The 23770-nt window shown below is 42.5% G+C and overlaps 1 protein-coding gene and 1 long non-coding RNA gene across 3 annotated transcripts; one reads left to right on the top strand and one right to left on the bottom strand.

The window, feature by feature from the left end:
• Positions 1-2672: 2672 nt before the first annotated feature.
• LOC100224825 (ferritin light chain) lies at positions 2673-9012 on the bottom strand. Of its 2 annotated transcripts, XM_002197814.7 has the most exons (3): positions 8680-9008; positions 5666-5812; positions 2673-4435 (listed from the first exon to the last, which is right to left on the bottom strand). In XM_002197814.7, exons 1-3 carry the CDS (start codon positions 8860-8862, stop codon positions 3932-3934), a joined length of 834 nt encoding a protein of 277 aa, XP_002197850.7. In that variant the 5' UTR covers positions 8863-9008; the 3' UTR covers positions 2673-3931. The 2 variants fall into 2 exon arrangements, with proteins under 2 accessions (XP_002197850.7, XP_072785803.1); XM_072929702.1 differs by lacking the exon at positions 5666-5812 and having other exon boundaries at positions 8680-9012.
• Positions 9013-9032: 20 nt separating this feature from the next.
• LOC105759308 (uncharacterized) lies at positions 9033-22927 on the top strand. The gene is made up of 4 exons (XR_012056255.1): positions 9033-14183; positions 17894-17971; positions 20014-20109; positions 21825-22927. It is a non-coding gene; the product is annotated as an uncharacterized lncRNA (long non-coding RNA).
• The last annotated feature ends 843 nt before the right edge of the window (positions 22928-23770 follow it).

Below are 23770 nucleotides of genomic sequence, written 5' to 3'. Positions count from 1 at the left end.
AAAGATAAAAGTTTTATTTAAAGATAAAACTGTATGTAGAAATTCATTCTTTCAAGGTACCCAATGCTAAAAAGCAATATGTCCCAAGGAGGGAGATCAGCTACTGGCCACCCCTACACATTTAGAAATGTATCTCCCAGCTGCTTCTGAAAGGCAGAGTGACAATTTTGTGGAGACATTTCAGTGTTATTACAGATGTTCTTTGATCCAGAAGCAATAAAGATAGTTGGTTTTAAATCTTTATTGAACAGCTAACAAAGTAAAAGTAATTTGTATTGAAAATAGTGCAAGGTATACAATAATGTAAAATACATGTTAAATGAGAAAGAGTTTTATGCTGTAACAACTGAACATATAAAATGGGATATGAAGGCTTTGTGCTGGCAGTGTGACCCACTCAAGACACTTAAACTCTCTCTAGACCATTGGCTTAATTTTTGGAAAAATGTAATTTTACCTAAAATTTAGTCAGTATTATAGCCTATTCTGCCTTTGTGTGTTTGTAGCTTATATGTGACCTCAGGAAAAGACACTCTGGGACTTGAGTGAGTAGGGATTACCTTGGGCAAAGTGGTAACAAACAGTGGGGCTTGGACAAAGCCCCACTCTTTGGCAGTTGTTGGCAACTACAGAGAACTTGCCAACAATTGCCCATGAATGTGGGCTCAAGTGGATGAGTTCCTTCAAGTGAAAAGGTCACGAGAAGGCTGTGACCACCAAATGAATTCCACACAGTAGTCTTTCAGTGAAAGTGCCCTTGAGGACACCTTCCTTTGGGTATGGACATGCTGGTCTCCAGACATCCCATCCAATCCTAACAATTACGATTCTGTGATTCCCTACTGGTGCCACCACTAACATCTACTTTCCAGTGCAATTCCCAAAGGCATGTTTGTCTAGAAAGATGTTGCGATGTACAGGGAGGCCTGAAAAAAAACAAACGTTCCTGCAAAGAACAAACCCTGAGATGCTCTTCTCAGTTTTGTGTGGCCACAGTGGAGAGGATGAAGGACAGAACAATCTTCACTTGGAGATTTTCAAGGGCATTCCTCACTCTGAGAGCAGGCAACCATAGGTAGTGTTTATGGCAAGCATTTAAAAGGATTCCATTGTTAAACCTCTTTGAAAGCCTCTGGGGCTGTAATCATAATTTCTGTTAAGATTAGGTCTCTCCTGATCTTCCAGTTTGGATGCTATGTTTAGAGTACTGGTACTGCGCTAGCTATTCAGAGCTTTCCCAGGTTGTGTGGATTGTTTGGGCACTGCTTTGGTAGTACAGATACAGAGAGTGTGGCTCAACAAGCATTCAGCAGAGAATTTGTAAAGTTTCTATAAGAGCTGTTTCCCTTAACCTATTCTACATTCATCCTTGATATATTATTTTTCAGGATGTGATTGAAAAGGAAGCCGGGAAGGCAGAAGTAGATTGTACTTCCTACATTGAAAAACACGGATAGATTCATCCTGTACACAACTGACAGGTATTGTTAAATCTGAGACCATATTCACACGCGTGTATGCCCTCTCAGCAGAAGCAGCATGTGCACAAGAAGAGCTTATTATCTGCAGTAATTGATTGATTTATCTTTTCTTTTTTGGAGGATAGAGGCTGGGGAAACAGCTGATTTTGAGTTTATCTGGAATTAACAGAATTGTCTTTAGAGGCAAAGGCCCAGAACGTGTTCTGGCAAAGGAAAAGGGAGAGAAAAAGACTTAAATCCTCAGAGTATGTGGATACATTTGGTTAGAAGATGAACATGAGAAGTCTGAGAAACAGACATGGCACTACTTCATGGAAAAATAAGAGGCAAGTAAGTCGAGCTCTGAAAAATTTATTAGTTGTGTTCTTTGTTATGTTGGACTTTGTTAAATGCTGTAAACCATGTAAACCAAGCTGTAACTACATTTCAGGGCATCAGCTTTTAAAAGGTGAAGATTGTTGTACAAGTAGGTCAAACATTAGTAGTAGTACATGAAGTAGTTTTATACAGCACTAGTTTAGAATTCAGCTAGTAGCTTTGCTCTGTTCACACTTAGTGAGCTGTATTTTAACACTGAGAGGGATGGATTCCATTGCTCTTATTCATGTTGAGTTGCAGTCAGTGGAACTAATTGTTGAATAAGGTATGCTCAGCATGAGGATGGGTGATGGAATCTAGCCCAGATGGAAATATCTTTTAGACTCCTGCTGTATTAGAGATCAGCAATCTCAACAAAGGCAAATCTAGCATGATTTTAAAAGTGCTTTGAGCCATTCCTGTGGCACTTGGCAGTATTTTTATGGATGAATACAGAAGTTGTTTTAAAGTAGTTGTGGTCGCCATCCCCACCCCAAAGCTGGACCACATTCACAGAAAAGATTGGGAAAACATCTGTATTGATTACATTGATTTCTATCCCATGTTACAACACCAACAGAAGGTGGGCTTTGCAGAAATTGCTACTTAATTGCTACTGTAGCTCTATCAGAGTTTACTAAAAATGTTTCATTATGTAGTGCTTTTAGAGTAATGCAGTTTTCTGGCATTTATTTTCACTCTGTCATACTCTTCCATCATGCACAACTTCCTCAGATGCAAAAATACACTGGCACAGTTTTGTACGCATATACAAAATCTCTTGGAGAAGAATATGAGCATGCCTGGGTGGTGAATTGAGGAATACACTGGAGATGCAGACATGGAACTGAATTTATTTTTAAGCAAAACAGGAGTATCAGCTAAAGTATTACACAAAAGCGTAAGGCATTCTTCCAATGAATCAAATCCCAACTGCAGAAAAGATGTATATAATGACAAAAAATCCCTAACTGCAGGCAGCTGATCTGGCCAGTTGCTCTTCTTAGGTGACCTTGGGAGCCAGGCTGCAGAATGAGGCACTCTGGTAGGGGACTAATGTGAGGAATTTGGACACCTCTGCACTTGAACCAAGCTCACTAACACTGCCCTAATTGAAAGGCAAAACTAATGAGTAGCCATTCTCTCTGATGCAATTCTAGTTAAGTGTGCTGTTTTTTCACTAAGATCTCATGCCCCTTCTTGGGACCAAATAGGGAATATAAGAAGTAGCAGGAGTGCCACAGTAATACCTTTAGTGAGCTAGCTGAGACAGGGCTCTGTATCATAATTAAAGCAATCATCCTGTGTTAAGTCTGGACAAAGCTACTGTCTTTGGTGACACTTGTAAAATATGCCCTAGAACCTCTAAAGTTCTCATCTAATAAGAACTCCTAATTTCTCTCTCATCTGTTTTCTGAGGATGAGAAAAGGCAGCTAGGCAGTAACTATAAAGAAATCAGCACATTTTCTTATTCCCACTCTTGAGGAAATGTTTGTATCCTTCATCCTGAAGTATACCACCAGAAATAGCTGATCAGTAATTCATTAGACTACTTATTTAAATTGCTACTATGATAGAAATAAGACAAAAAACCCATTGTTTTTGAACAAGTATTTTTTAAAAGTTCATTATTTTACTATACTTGTTAGTAATTTAAAATACCGAATAGTAAAATAAAATATTCAGTAATATAAAACTAGTATTTGGATTTTCTGCCATGTAAAAGTTTCCTTGCACTAAAGGTACAGTGATTTCTTTTTTATTTGTTTTAATAAAATGTATATATATTCATAAAATAATTTGCACTAACTGATCCTATTAATCATTTAAGAGAGAGGAGAAGCTTAAGAACTTTTGGCTTCTAGGAAGAATTGCATAGATAAATGTGGCAATCTAGCTGGCAACCTTGCTATCATTTAAAGCTAATAGTGGTACAGGCTAGATTTTGAGCTGTGACTCAGCAAAGGATGAGGGAATGGGGTGTAAAGCAGGAGGAGGGATGGAGCATCATGTCTCCTGAGTTTTGGTCCCAGCTTCACCCTCAGGACAGGTTTGCCTGAGGAGCTGCCCTGTAGCTGCAGCAGCCTGAGCATTAAAGGCCCTCCCTACCCTGCTTCACCTTTGCTCCTGTGCTATTGTTACACTGTGGCAGCATCGTGGTGCAGTGTATGGTTGCATATATTGGCCCTATGCCATTTCTGTGCTGGGAGCATTCTCTCTGGGGTCGCTTCAGACCTTCTGCAGCTCCTGTGCACTGCTGGAGAGGTGGGCAGGGGCTGCAGTGATCACTGGACTCTGGCTCTATGCTGGTTCTGAACTCTTTTTGCAGCCGGTCCATAAAGTAATCCCCAAGACTATTCTTGCCATCCTGGGAACAGTCAAGCCTGCGAGCATTGGTCAGCAGATCTCCCATCAGCTTGATCTTCTGGATTTTGGGCCCAATAAATTGTTTCTTGATAGTGCTTGCACTATGAGGGTCTGCATTTTCAACACTCAGGGCATAAAGCTCTTCAAAATATCGTAGCATAGTTTTCCATTGTACCATTGCTAGTTCCAGGGCTTTCATCAGACCGACTGCATAATCACAGTTTGGTTTCTGAAAACAAAGACAGAATTGTATTTACTCAAAAGAACAGCTCGTGTATCTGTATTCATCAATGGATTCCTGCAACTTAACCTAGTGCTCTAAAAAACATGTACTAGGGTTTTGCAACAGCTGCTTCCAGTTTGGAGCATCTATTGTTTTTTTCAGGCTGTAAACACAAGTGGCAGAACCCAAGCACTTCTTCAAGGAACAGATTTACATAGCAGCAGCTATGCCTAAAGAGGGTTCTTACACCAGGAAACCCAATCATAGAATGGTTGGGTTGGAAGGGACCTTAAAATCATCTTTTCCCCACCCTCTGCCATATTCCACTAGACCAGGCTGCTCAAAGGCCCATCAAACCTGGCCTTGAGTACTCCCAGTAATGAGGGATCCTCTACTACTCCGGGCATTTTTTTCTAGTGTCTCACCATCCTCACAGTAACGAGGGACTTCCTAGTATCTAGCCTAAATCTGCCCTCTTTCAGTTAAAAATTGTAATCCCTCATCTTAACACTGCATTCCCTGACAAAGAGTCCTTCTCCCTATTTCCTGTAGTCCCCTTTAAGTACTGGAAGTCCTAAGCTCCTCTATGCAAACGAGTATTAAGAAAGGTTTTTGTAATAGCCTTTTTACTTTCTACAGCTTAACTGCTATGATGGACCAAAGAAGAGCGTTCTGTATTAACTAATTTGGTAGAGGAGAATCAGCCTCTTGGTCTTAAATAAGGTAGGTTATTTTTTTCCTGAAAACTTTTGAGTTATTCCTTTGCACTTGTGCAAGCCTAAGTTAGATCTTGGTTCAAATTCTGTCATGAGCTGTACTTTAGGAAATCAACTACTGCCCCAAACTGGATGGTTCTCCTTCCTTCTTAGGTGCTAGTCATGTCTAAGCTTCCACATAGGTTCAGTGTGAAGGAGACAAGTGAGCTGTTTCAGCACAATTAAAGGAATCATAATCCATTACACCATACTGGAAATAGCAGTATCCAGCTGAGTGAAAGAAAAGGGGAAAACTGTCCATATTCTTTTGGGCTGGAAGACAACCCCATAGAGTTAGGACTCTATGTCTGACAGTTTCTAGGCATCACAATGAAGAACAAAACTTTGTACACAAGAATGCCGGATAAATTATATCTGGAAATCTAATAGTGGGTGATTGCAGAGATCTGAAGTACCAACAGTATAATTCAGTAAGTTAAACAGATCACAGCTGCTTGAAAATTTGTTCACTACTACCCACCTGGATGGTTTTAGAGCAGTAATGGCCTCCTCTTTCCTGCTGATACTTCATTAACGCCTCTGCGGCTTTTCTCTCTTCCAGAGCTTGATGCAGGAAGAACTTAGAAATATTTGGTAGAGCCACATGTGACTGATCAAAATATTCACCCTAAGCACACAAAACAAGACTGTTAAGATTTGCCAGATATGGGACTCACCTGCAGCAGAATGTGGCTTAACAGAACTTGGGAGACCCTTCCAATGGAAGATGTTTTGTTCACAAAGCACGATCACTTTGGAGACCTTTATGCCATTTCTGCAATAAATGAAGTGAGTACATAGAGTATAAAATGAAAAATCTATACTTCTACTAGAACTCCTTATAGCCTTTAATATCCATCTGGCAACTGTAGTACTGATGTTACTCTTGCAGTAGCAGTTAAGAGATCTTAAGAATATTTTATTTATGAATGGTTAGTATGTGTGTTTTGTGGAAGGTTTTTGTTTTGCTTTTTAAGTATACTCCAGAACAGGGAACATAAAATTTATCCCTGCAGGCCTGCATTCCAGTCAAAAGTTAGCTTTCAAAGTTATGAGAAAGATGAGGCAAACACCAAAAAGAGAACAAGCATAACTTTGCACATGTTTATCAGCTTTATTATGGACAATGGTAGTCCAAAATAATGCATACTGCTACTGAACTATACACCTTCAATATTAGATGTAACTAATAAATAGATGCCTGGGAAGGCATCTAAGGAAGAACATAAATCTGTTGGAGTGAGTCCAGAGGAGGAACAGAAAGTTATCAGAGGGATGGAGCACCTTTCCTGTGAGGAAAGGCTGAGAGAATTGGGTTTGTTCAGCCTGGAAAAGAGAAGGCTCTGGTGACCTAATTGTGTCCTTCCAGTACCTGATGGGAGCCTATAAGCAAGATGGAAAGGGACTTTTTACAAGAGCATGCACTGACAGGACAAGGGGGAATGGCTTAAAACTGAAAGAGCAGATTTGCGTTAGGTATTTGGAAAAAACTCTTCGCTGTGATGGTGAGATACCAGAACAGGTTGCCCAGAGAAGCCGTGGATGTCCCATCTGAAAGTGTTCAAAGCCAAGCTGGCTTTGAGCAGCCTGGTCTTGGGAAAGGTGTCCCTGCACATGGCAGGGGGTTTGGAACCCGATGATCTTTAAGGTCCTTTCCAACCCAGGCCATTCTATAATTTCAGAAATATTACAACCCTAAATCCTCTGCTGGCCTTGTTCTGTTCTGTATGGGAAAGTAACAACTTAAACCACTGCATATTTAACCATGCTAACAGATCTAATAGCTTTTATATTTAGAATATTTTATCCATGGTATGGCTGTCTCATAAAGAGGACTATTACATGCAGGTAGCAAAGGAGAGCCAGCAGGGTTACACTGGTTCTGCATAGCTCTGATGGTGAGGAGAATGAGAAGCAGCAGCTGGGGCTGTGCAAAGAACCAAACTTAGGGAGCTACAGCATCCTGATCTGCTGGTATCCTGACCATGAGTGTGCAACACAGCACAGCTTCTGTCCCTGGACATGAGTGTGCAACACAGCACAGCTTCTGTCCTTGGACATGAGTGTGCAACACAGCACAGCTTCTGTCCCTTAGACATGAGTGTGCAACACAGCACAGCTTCTGTCCCTTGGACATGCTCTGCACCAGAGTACACATAACTGCACATCGAGCTGTTGGCCTGTAGCCTGCCTAGGAGGGGCAAGCAACAAGTATGTGCAATTCCTAAGTTCTTCTGCTTCTGATTGTCTTCCCTGCTTTCCCCTATTACTCTGCTTAAATAGGAAATACTTTAATTTCACCTGTGTACAGAAAGAAAATGAAGACATGTTAAGCACACAAGATTTTTCTCTTATATTTTTAGGGCCTTCTTAGGACAACCTAAAGCTGTGACACACATAGACGCACACAACCGTAAACCATTGAAGAGAAAGCACATACTGGAATATTTTATTAAGAACATTCATTGCTTTATTTGCAGAATCCTTTCCTCAAGTCACTCATTCCTGTTTCTGTTGACAGCACAGCCAAGATTGTGTTTTATAAGCAGTTCCTCAGTGCAAGTATGCAGCACAACTTCAAGTGGAGTTCAAGTTAACACATCTGCTTAACTGTTAAGGTAAATCTTTTATGTCAATCATTCACTATTTAGGATGTTCACATTTCTAGGTTTGATTTATCCACAGTCAATTTCTAACTGAGTCTTCTCCATCCTATCTAGCTGCCAATCACTACAACTTTTTTCTTCCACAGGCTTAACATGTTTTACTGCATACTTAAATTTTCATTGAACTTATACGTGATACCAAACTCAAATGAAAGATCTTGGGAATATACTGAATATATTTTGTGTTGCTTCCCTGTGGATGCTTGCCATCAGAAGGTATGACATTGATAATTTTGATTTTTTAATTTTAACATCTCTGTTAAGTTATATGTTCGCCTTAACACTTGATAATGTAGCCAGATGGAATTCTGGCATGAATTTGGCATGGTATCCGTGATACCTTTTATGATTTCACGTCCAAAGTTCATGTCTGTGGAGCAAGAAACCCTAAGCCATCCTCAACGTTCACAGACTATAGTTAACCACACGCAGCTATTAAGTTTGGGGGGAAGCCCACTCAAGCGTTATACTTCAAAGCTGTTAGCATCCTGTCTTCCTGTCCTTTTTCCCCAGGCAAAAGGCCCTCTGTGAATTACCCAAACCACACGAGCGCTCGTTTCATAGCCCGCGCGTTTCGGACCTTCCTACTCGTTTTCGCGGCGCGGCTTTGGCAGGAGCGCTGCCGGCGGCGGGTCGGGGAGCCCGGAGAGCCTCCAAACCCCCTGGCTCAGGACACAGCACCGCTGTGCCGTCCCTGCCCGACTCTAAACCCTCCTCAGCCGGGCTCCGGCACCTCCTCCCCGCCCCGCCGGTGGCTGCCGGCGCAGGGCGATGGGGGCACACGCACCCGCCGTGCCCTCCCGCGGCCGTGCGCGGCCCGCCGCCTTACCAGCGCCTGCAGGCAGTAGTGCAGCTCCAGCTGGGCGCCGGTGAGGCCGCAGAGCGCCTCCTCCACGGCGGGCGGGAAGCCGTGGCGGACGCGGCTGCCGGGCAGCGGGCGGTGCGCGGGGCAGGCGGGCAGCGTCACCCGCGGCCGCTTGGAGCGCGGCTCGGCCATGGCCGGCGCCGCCATGGGGCCGCCGCGCCGCCGCCGCGCCGCCTGATATAGCCGGGCACCTGGGACACACCTTGCGCTGCCGCCCGCCCTCCGAGCGAGGAGGAGGAGGAGGATGAGTGTGTGCTGATGCGGGGGGGCCGGCGGGGACCGCCATGGCCGGGCAGGCGCGGCGGAGCTCGGACAGCTCCGAGCATGCCGGGCAGCCCGCGGGTGCCGGCAAACAGCGTGAATAATGCATGGCTGACGTAAAATATTTACCTTAACAGCTAAGTAGATGTGTTAACTTGGGCTCCGCTTGAAGTTGTGCCGCACACTTGTGCTGAAGAAGTGGTTATAAAACATTGAATCTTGACTATGAGTGACTTGAGGAAAAGGATTCTGCTATGACTCCTCTTAATAAAACGTTCCAGCATGTACTTTCTCTTCAGTGGTTCGTGATTACACGTGTACATGTGTCACAGGTTTGGGGTATCCCAAGATGGTCCTACATACATAAGACAAAAACATAAACTTGTGTATTTTACATGTCTTCATTTTCTTTCCAAACAGAGCAACACAGCCGAAGTGAAAGTATTTCCTATTTAAGCAGGGTAGTAGAGGAAAGCAGGGAAGACAATCAGAAGCAGAAGAACTTAGGAATTGCACATACTTGTTGCTTGCCCCTCCTAGGCAGGCTACAGGCCAACAGCTCGATGTGCAGTTATGTGTACTCTGGTGCAGAGCACGTCAAAGGAACAGAAGCTGTGCTGTGTTGCCCACTCATGTCCAGGGACAGAAGCTGTGCTGTGTTGCCCACTCATGTCCAGGGACAGAAGCTGTGCTGTGTTGCCCACTCATGTCCAGGGACAGAAGCTGTGCTGTGTTGCACACTCATGTCCAGGGACAGAAGCTGTGCTGTGTTGCACACTCATGTCCAGGGACAGAAGCTGTGCTGTGTTGCACACTCATGTCCAGGGACAGAAGCTGTGCTGTGTTGCACACTCATGGTCAGGGTACCAGCAGATCAAGATGCTGTAGCTCCCTCAGTTTGTTTCTTGGCATAGTCCCAGCTGCTGCCTCTCATTTTCTTTGACATCAGAGCTGTGCAGAGACAGTGTAACCTGCTGGCGCTTCTTTGCTTCCTGTTTCTAATATAGTGTCTTTATGGAACAGCAATACTGTGGATAAAACTTCTAATATAAGAGCTGAGCCCTTTTCCAGGCAGTCACATACAGTACCTCTGGTTCCAGCAGCAGCCTCTGAAAGTATGACCGGGCTGGGCTGAGGCTGGAGTGGTTGGTGAGAACATCTAAGCAGAGGCAATCCTGAGGAGGGAGTGAGCTCTGAAAAGTCCTGGGAATTTAGCAGTGTGTGTATATGTCTTGGCTACAGGGTATATTCTTTAAGTTTTTTGGTTTAGTGCAAAAAATGTTGGCGCTGAACTGGTCCTACCTATGTTTGTTAAAATATCTTATTTTAGTATTTTAGTAGCCAGTAACCCTCAGCATGTACAGTAACTTCAAAATACATTCATTTTTACATTTTTCGTTTTGCGTACATTTCTTTTACTTTAATAGATTCACACCAGTGGAGAGGAAATATGAATAATCTCAACACCCTTCGAAATCAATAATTTTCTCTTCAGTGACTTTGTTTAGTAAGCTCAATGTTACGTGCTGTTTTGTGGAATATTTTTCTAGCAGATCACTCCCCCACCAACCCAGGATCCTAAGGGCGGAATCGTTTTCTGTTGCCTGTTTTAATTGTTATTGGATCTGACTGCCTAGAGCCCAGCATGCATCATCTGATAATAGTCACATAGAGATATGAGAACATTGCTCATGAGAACTTAAATAATTCTTGTTCAGTGCCTCTATCTCATATGCTACTCAGCCCTCTTTCTTTGCTGTAATTAGCCATTTTAGTTCTGATTCTTCATGTTTTAGTTAAATTAGAAGCTTCATTTAAAAATATCAAACAGCATTTAAGCATTTGGGTAAAATTTCATGTGAGTAATATAACTGTAATATTTGCAAGGCTAAAATTAGTACCCAAAGTCATTAAATGCCAGTATATTGACAAGACACTTGAACAATGTATGACCTTATTCTGAAGCTCTCAGCAGTCATCCTCTTCTTCACTGTAGCACTAGGGACTTTTGCTGGAAGGACATACCTCTATCAGCTACCTTTTAGCTCCTTCCATTCCAATTGTCCATGTTTTGGCCTGTAAAGTAGTTGCTAGTGTTTTATTGTTCCAGAATAATACCTTGATTCCCTCAGAGGAGGAGGAAGAGGAGCAAGTGTGATGCCTCTCTGTGTGTATGGATTGACATCCCAACCTAAATAAATACTTGATTGAATAACTTGAAGTGTAGAATAGCAATAGCAAACAAAATAGCCAGTGTCCCCATGGAAAAGTCTATATTTGTATTTAGTTAATTGAGCATTTATTATGGTAATTTCTGAGCATATCATCTCATAGAGTTTTGTCTCTGCATTAATGGGCTTCGGAGCCTTGGAAAACTTTATTAAGTTATCCCATTCAGTGATGGACAGCTAAGAGACAAGGGCAGTTCTTAAGGCCATCATGAAGCTGATCTGAAAACTGACTCTAAAATTCTTTATACTCCATATGTTCATTTTTTAAGAACGCCATTCAGTTTATTTTGCTTTGTGCTTCATAGAACGAAAGGAAATATACACCATTTGCATGGTTATCAATTGTATTATGGAAAAGTTCCATGACAAAGTAATATAGGGATTCTTGCTACATAGCATGAGGTGATATCACATGCTCTTTTTATCTGGACTGGGGAAGGTATTAGCTGCTCCAAAAGCTTGTGACCTCAAGAAATGCAGCATTCCAGGGAGATGGCACTTTGTTCAGTTTCTTAGGTACAGCTTTTCAGCAAAGAATCACAGAATATTCTGAGTTGGAAGGGACCTACCAGGATCATCAAAGGGTTGGTTACAGGCACATGCCTTGATGAAGGGTATCTTTTCATTTTTATGACTTAGCATGATTTTGGTACAACACATTTTAAAGTGTGTTGAAAGTGTATGGCAGAGTGGGAAGCCAAAACACCACAATGTGGTATACAGAACTACAATTCAAATTCCATCAAAATAAACTCTTTTACACACAAACCCATACCTTCTCTGCTCCTCCCCACTCCTTTTCCTATTTATTCTTTGGCAGAGTGCAGTAGAGAGGATTCTTTGTGCCAGTGGGCTTTAGCAACCCTCTCAAAATATTCTTTCTCCTGAGCCTACTTTGTGAACATTTAGTTGTATCTGGCCATTTTCTACCCTGATTCTCTTATTTAATGCTACATTCTTTTGGCTGCACTTTGTGATCTGGAGTTAGTATTGTTTATTCTTTCACTACAGGTAGTAAGAGTTGTGGCTGTTGCTTCTCTCCTACCATCTGTTTGCTTCTTTCTAGCTGTGATGGGTTTTTCATGTGCTTTGCAAATAGTCTATCTAATGCTGCCAGACTGTTCTCTCATTCAGTGCCCATCAATAGCTATAATGGAAACAGAGGGCTGTGTGAGGAAAAAGTAAAAAACAAATAAATGTATGATGTGTATGCTTATGAATTGGCCTTCTTCAATCATCATTTTGTTTTGTAATTAAGTGAAACCGAAGCTCTCTGGCAGGAAATTAGGAATTATTCATATGAACAACCCATGAATTCATGATTGCTTTTATTGGACTTGAAGTCCCTTAACCCATTTTTCATATGCTTTTCTAGTCTCAACAGGTGCTTCATCTCACTGTTTTTTCCTCTTTTTTACTTCCTTTATCCACGGAGGAAGAGCCAGCAAGGCTTCTGAGTTGTTTTTTTGCCTTTTTGCACTGTATGACTCATAAAGTTAAAAAAGAAGCCTGAAATTTGGGATGTTACTATTTAAGTAAGCATAGCAAAATAACCTCTTTTAACTGACTTTCAGTAAAAGTGGTCATCAGCAAAACATGAGATGGCCCTGGAGAGGCAACAGTGTTGTGACTAGGCTGCAACATTCTGGAAAATAATTTTTGTCTCTTTGTCACTGAGCAGGTGGAAAGAGCCAGTTTGCTATAGTGCTCTGAAATCAACATGTTTAAGTGATACAAGAGAAGGATTGCTCAAAAATAAAGCCTAGTTTCTTTGAAGCCAGTCCTGTTGCTGTCAAACAGAGCAGACAGAAGCCTGTATTTTGAGTTTATAGGTACTGAAAATTACTATACTGTGTCAGATCTGCACGCATTTTGCATATATTCAGTTTAATAAAATGAGGTACCATAATGAAATTCTGTTTGAAAAGTACTTGGATTAACTTTTAATTTTGGAAGTAATTTTTAAAATGCCTTTTTTTGGCATTTGCCTCAAATACTCCAAACCTTAATTTTCATTTGCTTTCTTTTTCTAGAGTCCTAAAAGTTTCTTCTTGTCATTGAGATTTTTGTGTTTGCCAAACATCCATTGCTGCAGTGTTTAAAACCAGATGAGATGTTTGAGGACGTCCTCATCACTGATACCAGCCATTTCTTTTTTGCCTTGAGTTTTCCCACGTTGCTTCAGTAGCTTGATAAATTTGCGACACTTTTTGCCTCTGTTGTAACTTTTATCTCGGACGCTTTGTTTCCATAGGCTTCCTAGGCACAAGTCTGCATGGCACAGATATTGAGATGTTGGCTCATTGCCTCTCTTCTTTTGCAATTAAGTTCTTCCTTAAGGAACTTTCTGAATGCTGGATGACATAAAACATTGTGATATATATAGAATTCTTTGAAACTTACTGATTGAAATCTGTCCTTCAAACAGAATGTGTCTACAGCTGACATGCATATCTCTTCAGTATCTAACTGAAGCTCACACAGGAGACAAGCTTGTAAGAGTTCTGAAATGCAAGCAAAGCTTATCTTTGACCCTGTGTCACAGAATACATATAGGAGGGTTTTCTAATCCATGCTCTTTTTTTCTCTGCAATATTTAAATTAGATTATCTGTAGTTAATGCTTGCTGCTACCAGGGGACCCTTCCAGGAGCAGAGTTTGGAGACAGCCTCCACTGCTTCTCAATGGGGATCTGCTCTGGGGCTTTGGTGTACACAAAGCAGGGCACATGTACACATGTGCACTGCACATCCTGCCTGTGTACCACCAGCCCTCACCCTCCTGCTGGTCCCCAGGTCCCCCTGCCTTTTTCTCTCTCTCCCTGACAGCTCTTTCCCACTGCTGCACAGCCACAGTGCTCAGGCAGACTCATCCTCTCCCTTTCCTCTACTCTCCCTTCTCTGGACCCTGAGGAAATCTCTGTGCTAACAGGAGGTTTGGGATCTGTGTGTAGGTCTGCAGTCAAGCCTGGAAGATGTAAGTGCATCTCAAGTGCATTGTCAGACTCTTGCTGTGACTTGTTGTGCCCCACCCTGGTTAGCATTTGCCACCTTTATCTGTCCCAAAGTGTCTCAAGTCCAGCTGCACATGGCTGAGCTTGTGTGTCTGCCTACATGTGTGGGTCTGCGGGTCAAACTGGGCTGTGGCCACTGTTTAACTCATGTCTAGAAGCTGTATGTCACCATTTTCTCTTAAACACTTACCACTCTCTGCAGTTTTAAATGTTGACAAATCACCTACACTGAGTTGTTCACCGTGATCTTTTCTCCTCATATTTACGGAATTGTTACATGTCCTGACTCAGCTTACCAGCTCCCCCGTGTCTGCAGGAGCCCAGGCTCTGGCAGCACTGAGGACGGCCATGCCTGGGACTGGGCAGAAGCAGCAGGGAGAGCTGGAGCCCAGGGGCGGTCTGTGCTCTCAGCCTGGTGGCTGCAGAGGACTGGCAGCCTGGCTAAGGAAGCTCCAGCCTGGCTGGCAGCTTTGCCTCTTCCATCTCCATTTCTGCTCTTATAAATACACTTGAGTTTAAGTGGACAATTCATTTCCAGTGCTACTGGCTGATACTACCCCTTTGGTTTTTCTAAAGAGGCTGTGCTTAGGAGTAAGTTTCTATAAATTAGCAGGGTTCATCTGCTTCTGAGATTTTGCACTTGTTATTTCAGGTTGTATTTAAAAAAGCATAGGCCAGCAAATGTAAGGCTCATCCATGCAATCTGTCTGTGGTATATCATAAGTTCAGTCAATAATTGCAGGTGGAAAGCACAGGGCCTCAGCACTGGAGCATATTTAAGGGGATTCTGTGGAATTTCTGAGAACATGAGGCTTGCCCCAGGCAATGTGTTGCATAAGGGAGTTGTGCAATGCCAAACTGCCTAAAGTCTGTCATAATTTGTATACTTGGTGTAGTTGCCTTTCTATTCTACCTTCCTTTCCACAGCTGTGGGTTAGAATCTGTACTTACTCTTGGGTAAATGAGAAAATAAGACTTGACACATTGAAAAAGGCAGAGCCTTTCTTTGTGTGTGTGCAGCCTGTGCCATCTGAAATCAGTGACCAGGTAATGCCTTCCAGGCAGTGTAAACTTCAGGAGGTGCACTCAGTGCTCCAGGTGGCCCTTGAGGGGACATTAGGCCTCTTTGAGATCTGCATGAGCAGGTGCACTGTGGGCAAGGGATGAAGATCCAGAAACCATTTATTGTCTTGCTGCTGTTTGCTACTGATAATCAGTGTTTATAGAGTCCCAGCTAGTACCAGGATCACCTTATTTTGAAGTACAGGGACTCCTGGGAGTTAAATGGTTTTGACTGATGCCGTTTGCTACTTGGCTTTAGAGAGAAGAAATTAAAGCCACAGTTGGGATAAGAGGAGTGTGAAATGTTTGCAGGTAAAGAGGAAATTATTCTAAAAGTTTTGGCTCTTGTAATCACCAAAAAAATAACGAATCATAATTTTTGTAAAAGAATCCTTTAAAGTCTTGGTGAGACTTTGATTGAGAAAAAAGAAATCTGAATTTTTAATCTGAACATTCATCAGCTAAACGTTTGTTTTAAACTTTATAATAAGATGGAACCTGTGATGGTGAATCGGGCAAAGCAGAAGTTGATCATTTCACTCAAACATCATGGACCTTAAAGGCAATGCTAAATTACACTGAAGTAATTCCTCTTCTAGTTCCAGTCACAAATGACCTTTTATTGCTGCTTTTTAGTCAAAGCACCTCTTTTAGACTATCTTCATTATCTAGGTGTTGTGATTCCCTGGGGTATCTCTTTCTCTATCATCTTTTCCCTAGTTCCATTTTAATGGATTTAAATACATTTTTAAAACCCTACTACAATAGGTAGTATCATAGATTGTAGTAAATTTGTGGCAGTATGTCCCAGACAAAGTCTTCTCTGCCAATCTGCAAGGATCAAACAATTTGTTTTTTGGATTTCAGTGTCTTTGCAGAGCTTTTGTTGAATTGAGCATTCTCCTGATTTCACTGGAATTAAAATGTAGAACTCTGAGTATGTTTGGCTCCTATCACTTAAAGCAGTCAGCACCATTAATTGGTAATCTTGGGTAGTTAATTATTCTGATCTTTAGGACAGAGTGGCATTATCTGCAGAAATACAGTGAAATGCTTAACTTTCTGATTTTTAAGCCACTCCACTTAACACTTTTTTTTTTTCTTTTAATTTAGAATTTACTGGGCTGAATTTTTACAAATTTCACAGAACATTTTGTTCTCTGATTTAAATCCTGCATACCCAGTGCCTGCCTGGGGCAAAGACAAAAAAAAAAAAAAAAAAAAAAAAAAGTTAGCTTTGATGCTCTAAAACTGGTTAAATAAATCCTGTGCAGCTGGCCTGCGTGAAATGTGCCCAGTGACAGCAAGCAGCAGCAAGGATTCAGAGGGATAGGAAGATCTCTGTGCTGTCAGATGTTACAGTGCTTTATTGCTTTGGCTGGGAATGGCAGGAATGTGTAGGTATCTCTACTGCTCAGTATCAGGGTGCAAAGTGGTTCCCTCAGGCATGTACGTGGACAAAACTGCTGCACAAGTGTGCAATGTTACCTTCTGTGTATGTTTGTACATGCTCTGGTGTTTTCCAACTTTGGAACTGTGGTTAAAGCCTTAAAGGGAATCTGTGGGTCTGCAGCAGCTGAGAATACATTTCCAGCACTGGAGGTTCCTGTGTGGTTCCTGAGTGTCTGTCCTATCCGTGGTGAGGAATTGTCTAACCTGTACTGTGGTGTTTGTCAAGGGAAATTCTTGGAGACTTGTTTAAATGTTCAAGCCAACGCAGTACCGGTTACACTTGTCTATACTTGTTGGTGAGATGTCAGGGACTATTATGGATTGGAGACTGGTTTTTCTGCCTGTGCTGTTCTCACTACCAGCTCTGTTCATCCAACTGTCTCTCATCACTTTGCTTCTCTTTGTAATATAACCCAGCTGAGACATGGTCCCGAGGGAAAAGTGGCTTAAATCTGAATCTTGGAAAGTTAGGAATTAAAAGATGCATAGCTCAGGAAAATAAATTTTGGAATACAAAGTTATGAAGGCTGTGACTGATTCACATGAGCAGCTTGCAGCAAGGTCATGTTTTCCTCTGATAGTGCATCAACAGGAACTTGGAAATTGTGCTTTTACTCAGATGGTGAGCAGAGTGCTTTTAGCCATGGTCTGCAGTGCAATCGTTGTGAATCCAGCTCCATTCTCAGGCTCCTGAGGGCTTCCAGGTTCTCCAGAAAGAAGCACAAGAGTAACTGCAAGAATTGAGACCAGATTTACAGAATTGACCTCTGGAGCTCAGAATGGCAGGACTCAAAAAAGAAGAAAATGCAGAGACTTTCATTAGTTCAGGTGTTTATAAGAAATACACTAAGAGGGACTTTAAAAAGGGATTTGTATGTATTGGATGGTAAACAGATTTCCAGCAAAATGTGGTAAGAATAAAACTTTCCTTGGAGACAGTTTGGCCAATAGTTTCTGACAGGAGGGTTTTTTTTTTTTTTTGGATTTTTTTTTTTTTTTTTTTTCTCTTGTTGTGTCATTTGTAGGGATCCTACATTGAAATTATGCTCTGTCCTACAGGGACCAGTGGCTTGTGCAAGTGCATGACGATTCTTAGGATGCCTGTGCTAAAAGACTTCTCTTAATGGACCTTGATGAGGTTTGGTTTCATTTGTTCCAGAATGGGATTGCCCTTGTTGCTGTCACTGCGGACTCATGATCTGGACCCCAGGACTTGAGCAGGACTGAAGGACATATGGTAAGATTGTGTTACCTGTGCACAGGAGGATGGTGAAATCTGGGATATTAGCTTGTGACTTTCAGCTGTCTGGTCTGAAGCAAAGGAGAGGTGAGTTTCTTTATTGGTGGAAGATAAATGCAGAGCAAGGAGAAAATGTGAAAAACTTTTAGGAAAACTAAAAACAGAAGAGAAGCAGCACTGAGAGTGGGCCAAAGCTTTTGGTCGTGTATGTGAGCATTACTCATACAACTTCAAGAGGGTACATGCTTTAACTGAGCATGTACCAGCTGAGGACTTGGCCCATAATGTCCTTTATAAAGCTCTGGTTCCTCCCCAAATAGTTTTTCCCTCCCTCTTCAAAGGGCACCTGTTGTTGGTGGAGTTGGTGATGATACTGGATTAGTGCACATGCGGTCAGCCTGCTTGGCCTCGGCCCTTTGGACCCAAAATGAACTCCAGCTGCTGCTGCCCAGAGCAGGTGCTTCATCCAGCCCCAGCAGCTGTTTGAATCATGCTGTCATGGCCAAGAGGAGGGGGGAGCTCCCCTGGAGGACCCAGAGGAACAACTGATCAGCAGCAAGGAAGTGTGCTATGGAGACCTGGTTTCTATACCCAGCAGACAAAAATTGTTCTAGCATTTCCTTGTGGAAGTAGGGAACAGTGCCTGTCACTCTGCATCCACTGATCCTGCCCGGTACCATGATGGATTATGGTTCCCAAAAAGAGGCTGAGGGACCAATAAAGATCAGCAGGGCTGGTTGTAGTCATTGGTTTAAAGCTGCAGTGAGTGACCCAGCAAAAGTGAGATTGGGCATAGAATGGTGCATAGGCTAATGGCCTGCTACCTGTGCTAGCTTGGGCATCACACTTGCACTGCTAGAGGAAGGAAAACAAAAGCAGAGATAATTTGAGGTGTGAAGCAACTACATGGAGCAGTGCCAGGGAATGGAGGCAGAGGGGATGACCTGGGGGTATATGGAGATGTGATGGTGGGAGTTTAAGGTCAGAGTTTGAGGAGGGGGCACAGATAGTTCATGTCAGAGATAAAGCAGCAACAACCCACAACTAGAGTGACAGGGACAGGACAAGGATACTGGTTTTGTGTAGTAAGGGAATCAGAGCCTTCAAAGGGATGAGGGCAGCTTGGAGTAAGGGCAACCGTGACCTACACCACGAGGTAGTGGGGAATACCTTGCAGAGCAGGGAGTCTCACAGGATAAGCTGTTCAAAGTAATTTCCATCACTGGTGTCATAAGCAGCACTTTCCAAGTCCCTTTCAGCATTCCTTCAATTTTTCCCCTTCAACTCTTGTCACTGACCTAGCAGTGGTTCCCATGCAGTCCTGTACTCTTTGATTATTCCCATGCTGTTAACAACAGTGTTCCTGGCCTCACTTTCCAGAAGCACACACTCTCTGGTTGTGTCTGCATATGTCACTGTTGGCATTAACACCAAGTTTGACGTGAATCCTTAGGGTCCCATCATCTTACCTGTATTCATTAAAGGTACCAGAGTCTTTCCGCTTTCTCTGATAGGCTCACTTTGTATCCCCGTCCTGTGCATGTTTTTGTCATATCCCTTCAGCCAGACTTTTCATTCTGTTTATCTTTGCTGATTCCTCAACCAGGTTTTCACTGAATCTCCATAAGGAGGGGTAAATGCTAAGCAAGGATACTTCCTTGTACAGCTGTAAAGGGACTATTCAGGCCAGAATTCATTACAGCATAGCCTAAGAGTAGGAGAAAACATGAATATCAGAGGCCTCTCTTTGTCAGGAAATGGGATTTCCGCAGGTGCTCAGTTGTAAATGCTTTGCATGCCTTTAAGGCTTGGCACATGGCATTGCTGAATCCTGATTCAGGATGCAAGAATGTCTCATGACCCCTGCCATGAAAACTGGTGTCTGGCCATGTTTGGAAATCAGCCGTCGATGATGACAGTAGATGAGTATGGGTGAAATGAGCAGCTTGGCTTCAACACTAAGCAAGACTTGTTAAACATTGTAAATACAGATGTCCAATTCATATTTTGAATAATGAATATTATGAACTTTTCTGTAGCAAGTGGTAAGAAGCTGGATCATCTTTCTTCATCTGCTCACTGCCTTCACAGAATTTGCAAGTGTGACGAACTATTTCATCCCTTTACAGGATTAGGTAAGATTGGTAACCATAATTCATGAGTAGAATTGCACAGAAATAGTCTAGATAATCAAATATATAGATTTAAAGTTACCTATGTGGTGGCAGGGAAATTGTTTCCATTTTGGTTTATTTGTTTCTTGGGTTGGTCAGGTTCTGCAGCTGACTTCAGTTGTTTATTCTTTTGGATGAAAATCTGCAGCTGTACAGGCCTGTACAATTTTTGTCCCAGTGTAGCTCTTCCGTCAGGTATTCCTGCTATTTGGTTTGCTTCTACGTGAAAATTAAGAAACTGGAAAAATAGTACCAGAAGCTCTACATTAGTGAAATTCTCAAGGCTGTTAAAGAAAGAGATGTCTTAGGAGTAGGGTGTTTCTGTATTCATTCTGTTCTTCCCTTGGACAAGTCACTGTGACATGTGGAAAGAAACACAACACACAGCTGTTACCAGTGTGTGATGTAGCTCTGTGCCAGGGGAGATGTCCTCTGACACTCCTGTGGATGTACCAGCAATAGTTCTGTCGTGTCTTCTTACCTACCTAATAGCATGCCTGGGTGATGCCCACACCCACTGATCACCTGGCAGCTGCTACCCTGCCTCCTTCCTCTGCACTTCTCTTCCTCAGCTTCCTTGAACTCAAGATGAATGAAAGTGAGGATTTTCAAATCTTGGTGGAGTAGTAAATTCTTGCTAAAAACCAAACCAAATGTCATTTTCGGAGTGGCTCTGTATTTAAGTGTGGCAGCACATTTAATTTGGTATTCCAGAGGTTTTTAACAACCTACATGTGGATAGGAATTTTTTGAAGCAACTGTCTTTTGCTGATTAAAATGTAATTAGGTACCAAGGATTTAAACCATCCTAAAGGATGTGTGACAATACCCAGTGCCCTGTCTGATGAGGACCAATGGAGTGAAACAGTTTGGGTGTGGTAGATCATAATTTACTAACTGCTGGATTCAGACTAAGTAAATAAAGAGCTTGTTAGCAGGCCTCCACATTTAGGGGATCTGGAGAGTAAAGAGGTTTACTTTATGTGAGGCCCATGTTATGCTGTGCAGGAATTCCCAGTTCAGGGTCAAAAATACTGACAGCACCCTTTCACCAGAGAGCCGACAATTAGCTTGCTGCCAGTAGGAAAAACAGCGTTTAAGTGGTGAGTGAACAGTGTCAGCAATGGACCTGGAGAGAGGGGCAGCACGCAGTCAGAGCCAGTGACATTCTTCACACCTGCTGTGGGGCATAACAGTAGCTGGCTGCCTCAGCCCGTGGCACTACAAGCAGAGCATTGTGCTGTGACACAGCCTGGACAGCGATTGAATTACACACCGATTAGGTCTTCGGCTTCTCCCTGTCACTGTGGACAATGGAGAATCAGAGAAGTGGACATGAGAGCTTTAGCAGGCCTTGTGCTCTCCAGCAGAGGAGGATTAGTTTGTAAATGGTAAATTGTGTTGGGGCCAGGAGTCGTAAAACTGAACTCTTGCCCTGCTGCTGCCTCAAAGGCACAGGCTCTGCAGAAAAGCCCTTCTCCCCTCTTCTGCTAAATGTTGTGATCAGGGGAGGGGTGGGCATATGGAATCTGCTCCTTCTTTTCTCTGCCAAAGAAGGAAGAAGAAACTGTACTTTTGCACTAATTTTTCTCCTTACCATCTCTTACTATCTTTTCTAGAGATAATAAAAGGAAGGGCATGGGATTAAATTGATGAGTGTTCTGTCATTTCCACAGGGATGCGGATTTGCTTCTCACCGAGGTGCTGCTGGCTGGTTCACTGCCTGCTGGAGGGTGTCTCTAAGACCTGATTTAACCTGAAGCATGCACTTCCTCAGGAGGTCTGCAGCAGGGCTGGAGGACTGCAAACACTGCATCACTACCCTCCTGTCCCCTGCTGCCACACGACTGCTGTGCCTGTGCTGTGCTCTCAGCTGCCTCACCCTGAAATGTTCCTCATGATGGTTTGTATGGAGCTACCATGGAGCAGGCTTTGCTTTTGGTGGCAGTATCCCTTACCATGTCATTCATAAAGAAGATGGCTTTATCCTCACCTTTATTCCACTGGGACCATCTGCTCTACACACAGGCTCCAAAAGTGGCAAATCTTCTGTGACCTTTTTTAATTTTCAGTTGAAGCTCTACATCACATGAACTTCTTGGGGTTTTTTGAGAGGTAAAGACTTTTTTTTTTTTTTTTACAACACCAAATAAAAAACCAAACACCACAGCCCAAGGAACCCAAAACTGATAGGAAAAAAACCTGAAACCCACACATTGAACGCAAGCTGGAGAAATAACTGCATTGTGTGACTGATACAGTCCATGGGAGTACAAAGCATTCCAGTCTGATTTTGCACATCCACTCCCTATACCTATTAATAACTTTTAGGCATGGGCATAGACATGAAGATGGGCAAGAGTAGTTTGCCATGCAAACATTTATCTGGGAGCTGTACTATTTTCTAGAGCTAAAGATTTCAGTGTGATAAAGTGGACATTTTAAAGCATTGGTGGAGATAGGGGGGATGTAACTGCCCTTAAACTGAGGTTGGATTAGGTGTTCTCACATCTTGGAGTCTGCCAGTAAATAGCAAAGTATATGAGCAATGGAAATATGTCCTTCTTAATCTGTAAAAAGAAAAGGACTGTTTTGAAAATCCATCAATCTTTCAAATCGTCTTAAGGCATATTGATCCTGAATAAGCACAGGGGAATTCGTCAGGGGTGTTCTTTTTAGTGATCTAAAAGTATAACTGTGGTTGAATACATCAAAAACTGTATCTTATTCCAGTTGTCTTTATTACTGCAATAAATGATACCAACTCTTTCTTCCTGCAGACTTTATCTCATCTGTTTATAATGCTGGCATTTTTTTTTTTTTTTTTTTTGCTTTGAGCTGAGAAACAAAGTGTGCCTAGATACTGTAAGGTTGTAGAGGCTTTGTGAATATACCATTTAAAAGGAATTGTTTCTGCTCTGGTTACTAGTTTGAACTGAAAAAAGATACTCATATTTCATACTCCTGAAATAAATAGTAGACTTGCTGTAATACAGCAGTTCTGATTAATCTGCTCATAAACGATTCATTCTGGATCCAGAAAACTCCCAAATCTCTCCCATCTATTTTCTCTAATAGGTGGCAAATCCTTAGTAGCTCTCAAAAATGCTCACAAGTCTGCAGGGCATGAAGGCTTTGCTTTGGCTTATTTTTTTGTAAAGCTTGGTATAAAAATATGAATGAGAAATTCAACTGTCATTCAACATAGTACTGGTAACTGAGAGTTCCTTTTCAAAACTGGAAAATAACAACTATTCTAAGTAGTCACTGTTGGTTTTACTGCTATGGAATATTTCAGAGGTAAGTTTTAAAACAAAAAAAGGAAAACCAGTCATTCACGAGTGCCAATGCAGGAATGACAGAGGTTAATACCACTGACATCATGTTGGAACTGTATAGCATTTTGTTAATGGTTATTAATGCCCTGCTGCTGGGAGACAGACAGTGCCAGCTGCCATTAGCGTGGTGCCTCTGCGGGTGTGCCTGGGCCTCTGCTCGGGAAGGAGAGGGCCCTAAGGAAGGCTCAAATCTGCTCCTTTCACTGAAACAGGAGGAGAGACTGCGAGAAGGCACTTGCAGTTCCTTGCTCAGAACAGGGCTTGGAGAGTGAAGCAGGAGCAGC

Source organism: Taeniopygia guttata, chromosome 5 (assembly GCF_048771995.1).
Source record: "Taeniopygia guttata chromosome 5, bTaeGut7.mat, whole genome shotgun sequence".
Taxonomy (NCBI): Eukaryota; Metazoa; Chordata; class Aves; order Passeriformes; family Estrildidae; genus Taeniopygia; species Taeniopygia guttata.
The sequence above is the reverse complement of the archived record's forward strand: the minus strand, read 5'-3'. Positions and strand labels throughout refer to the sequence as shown.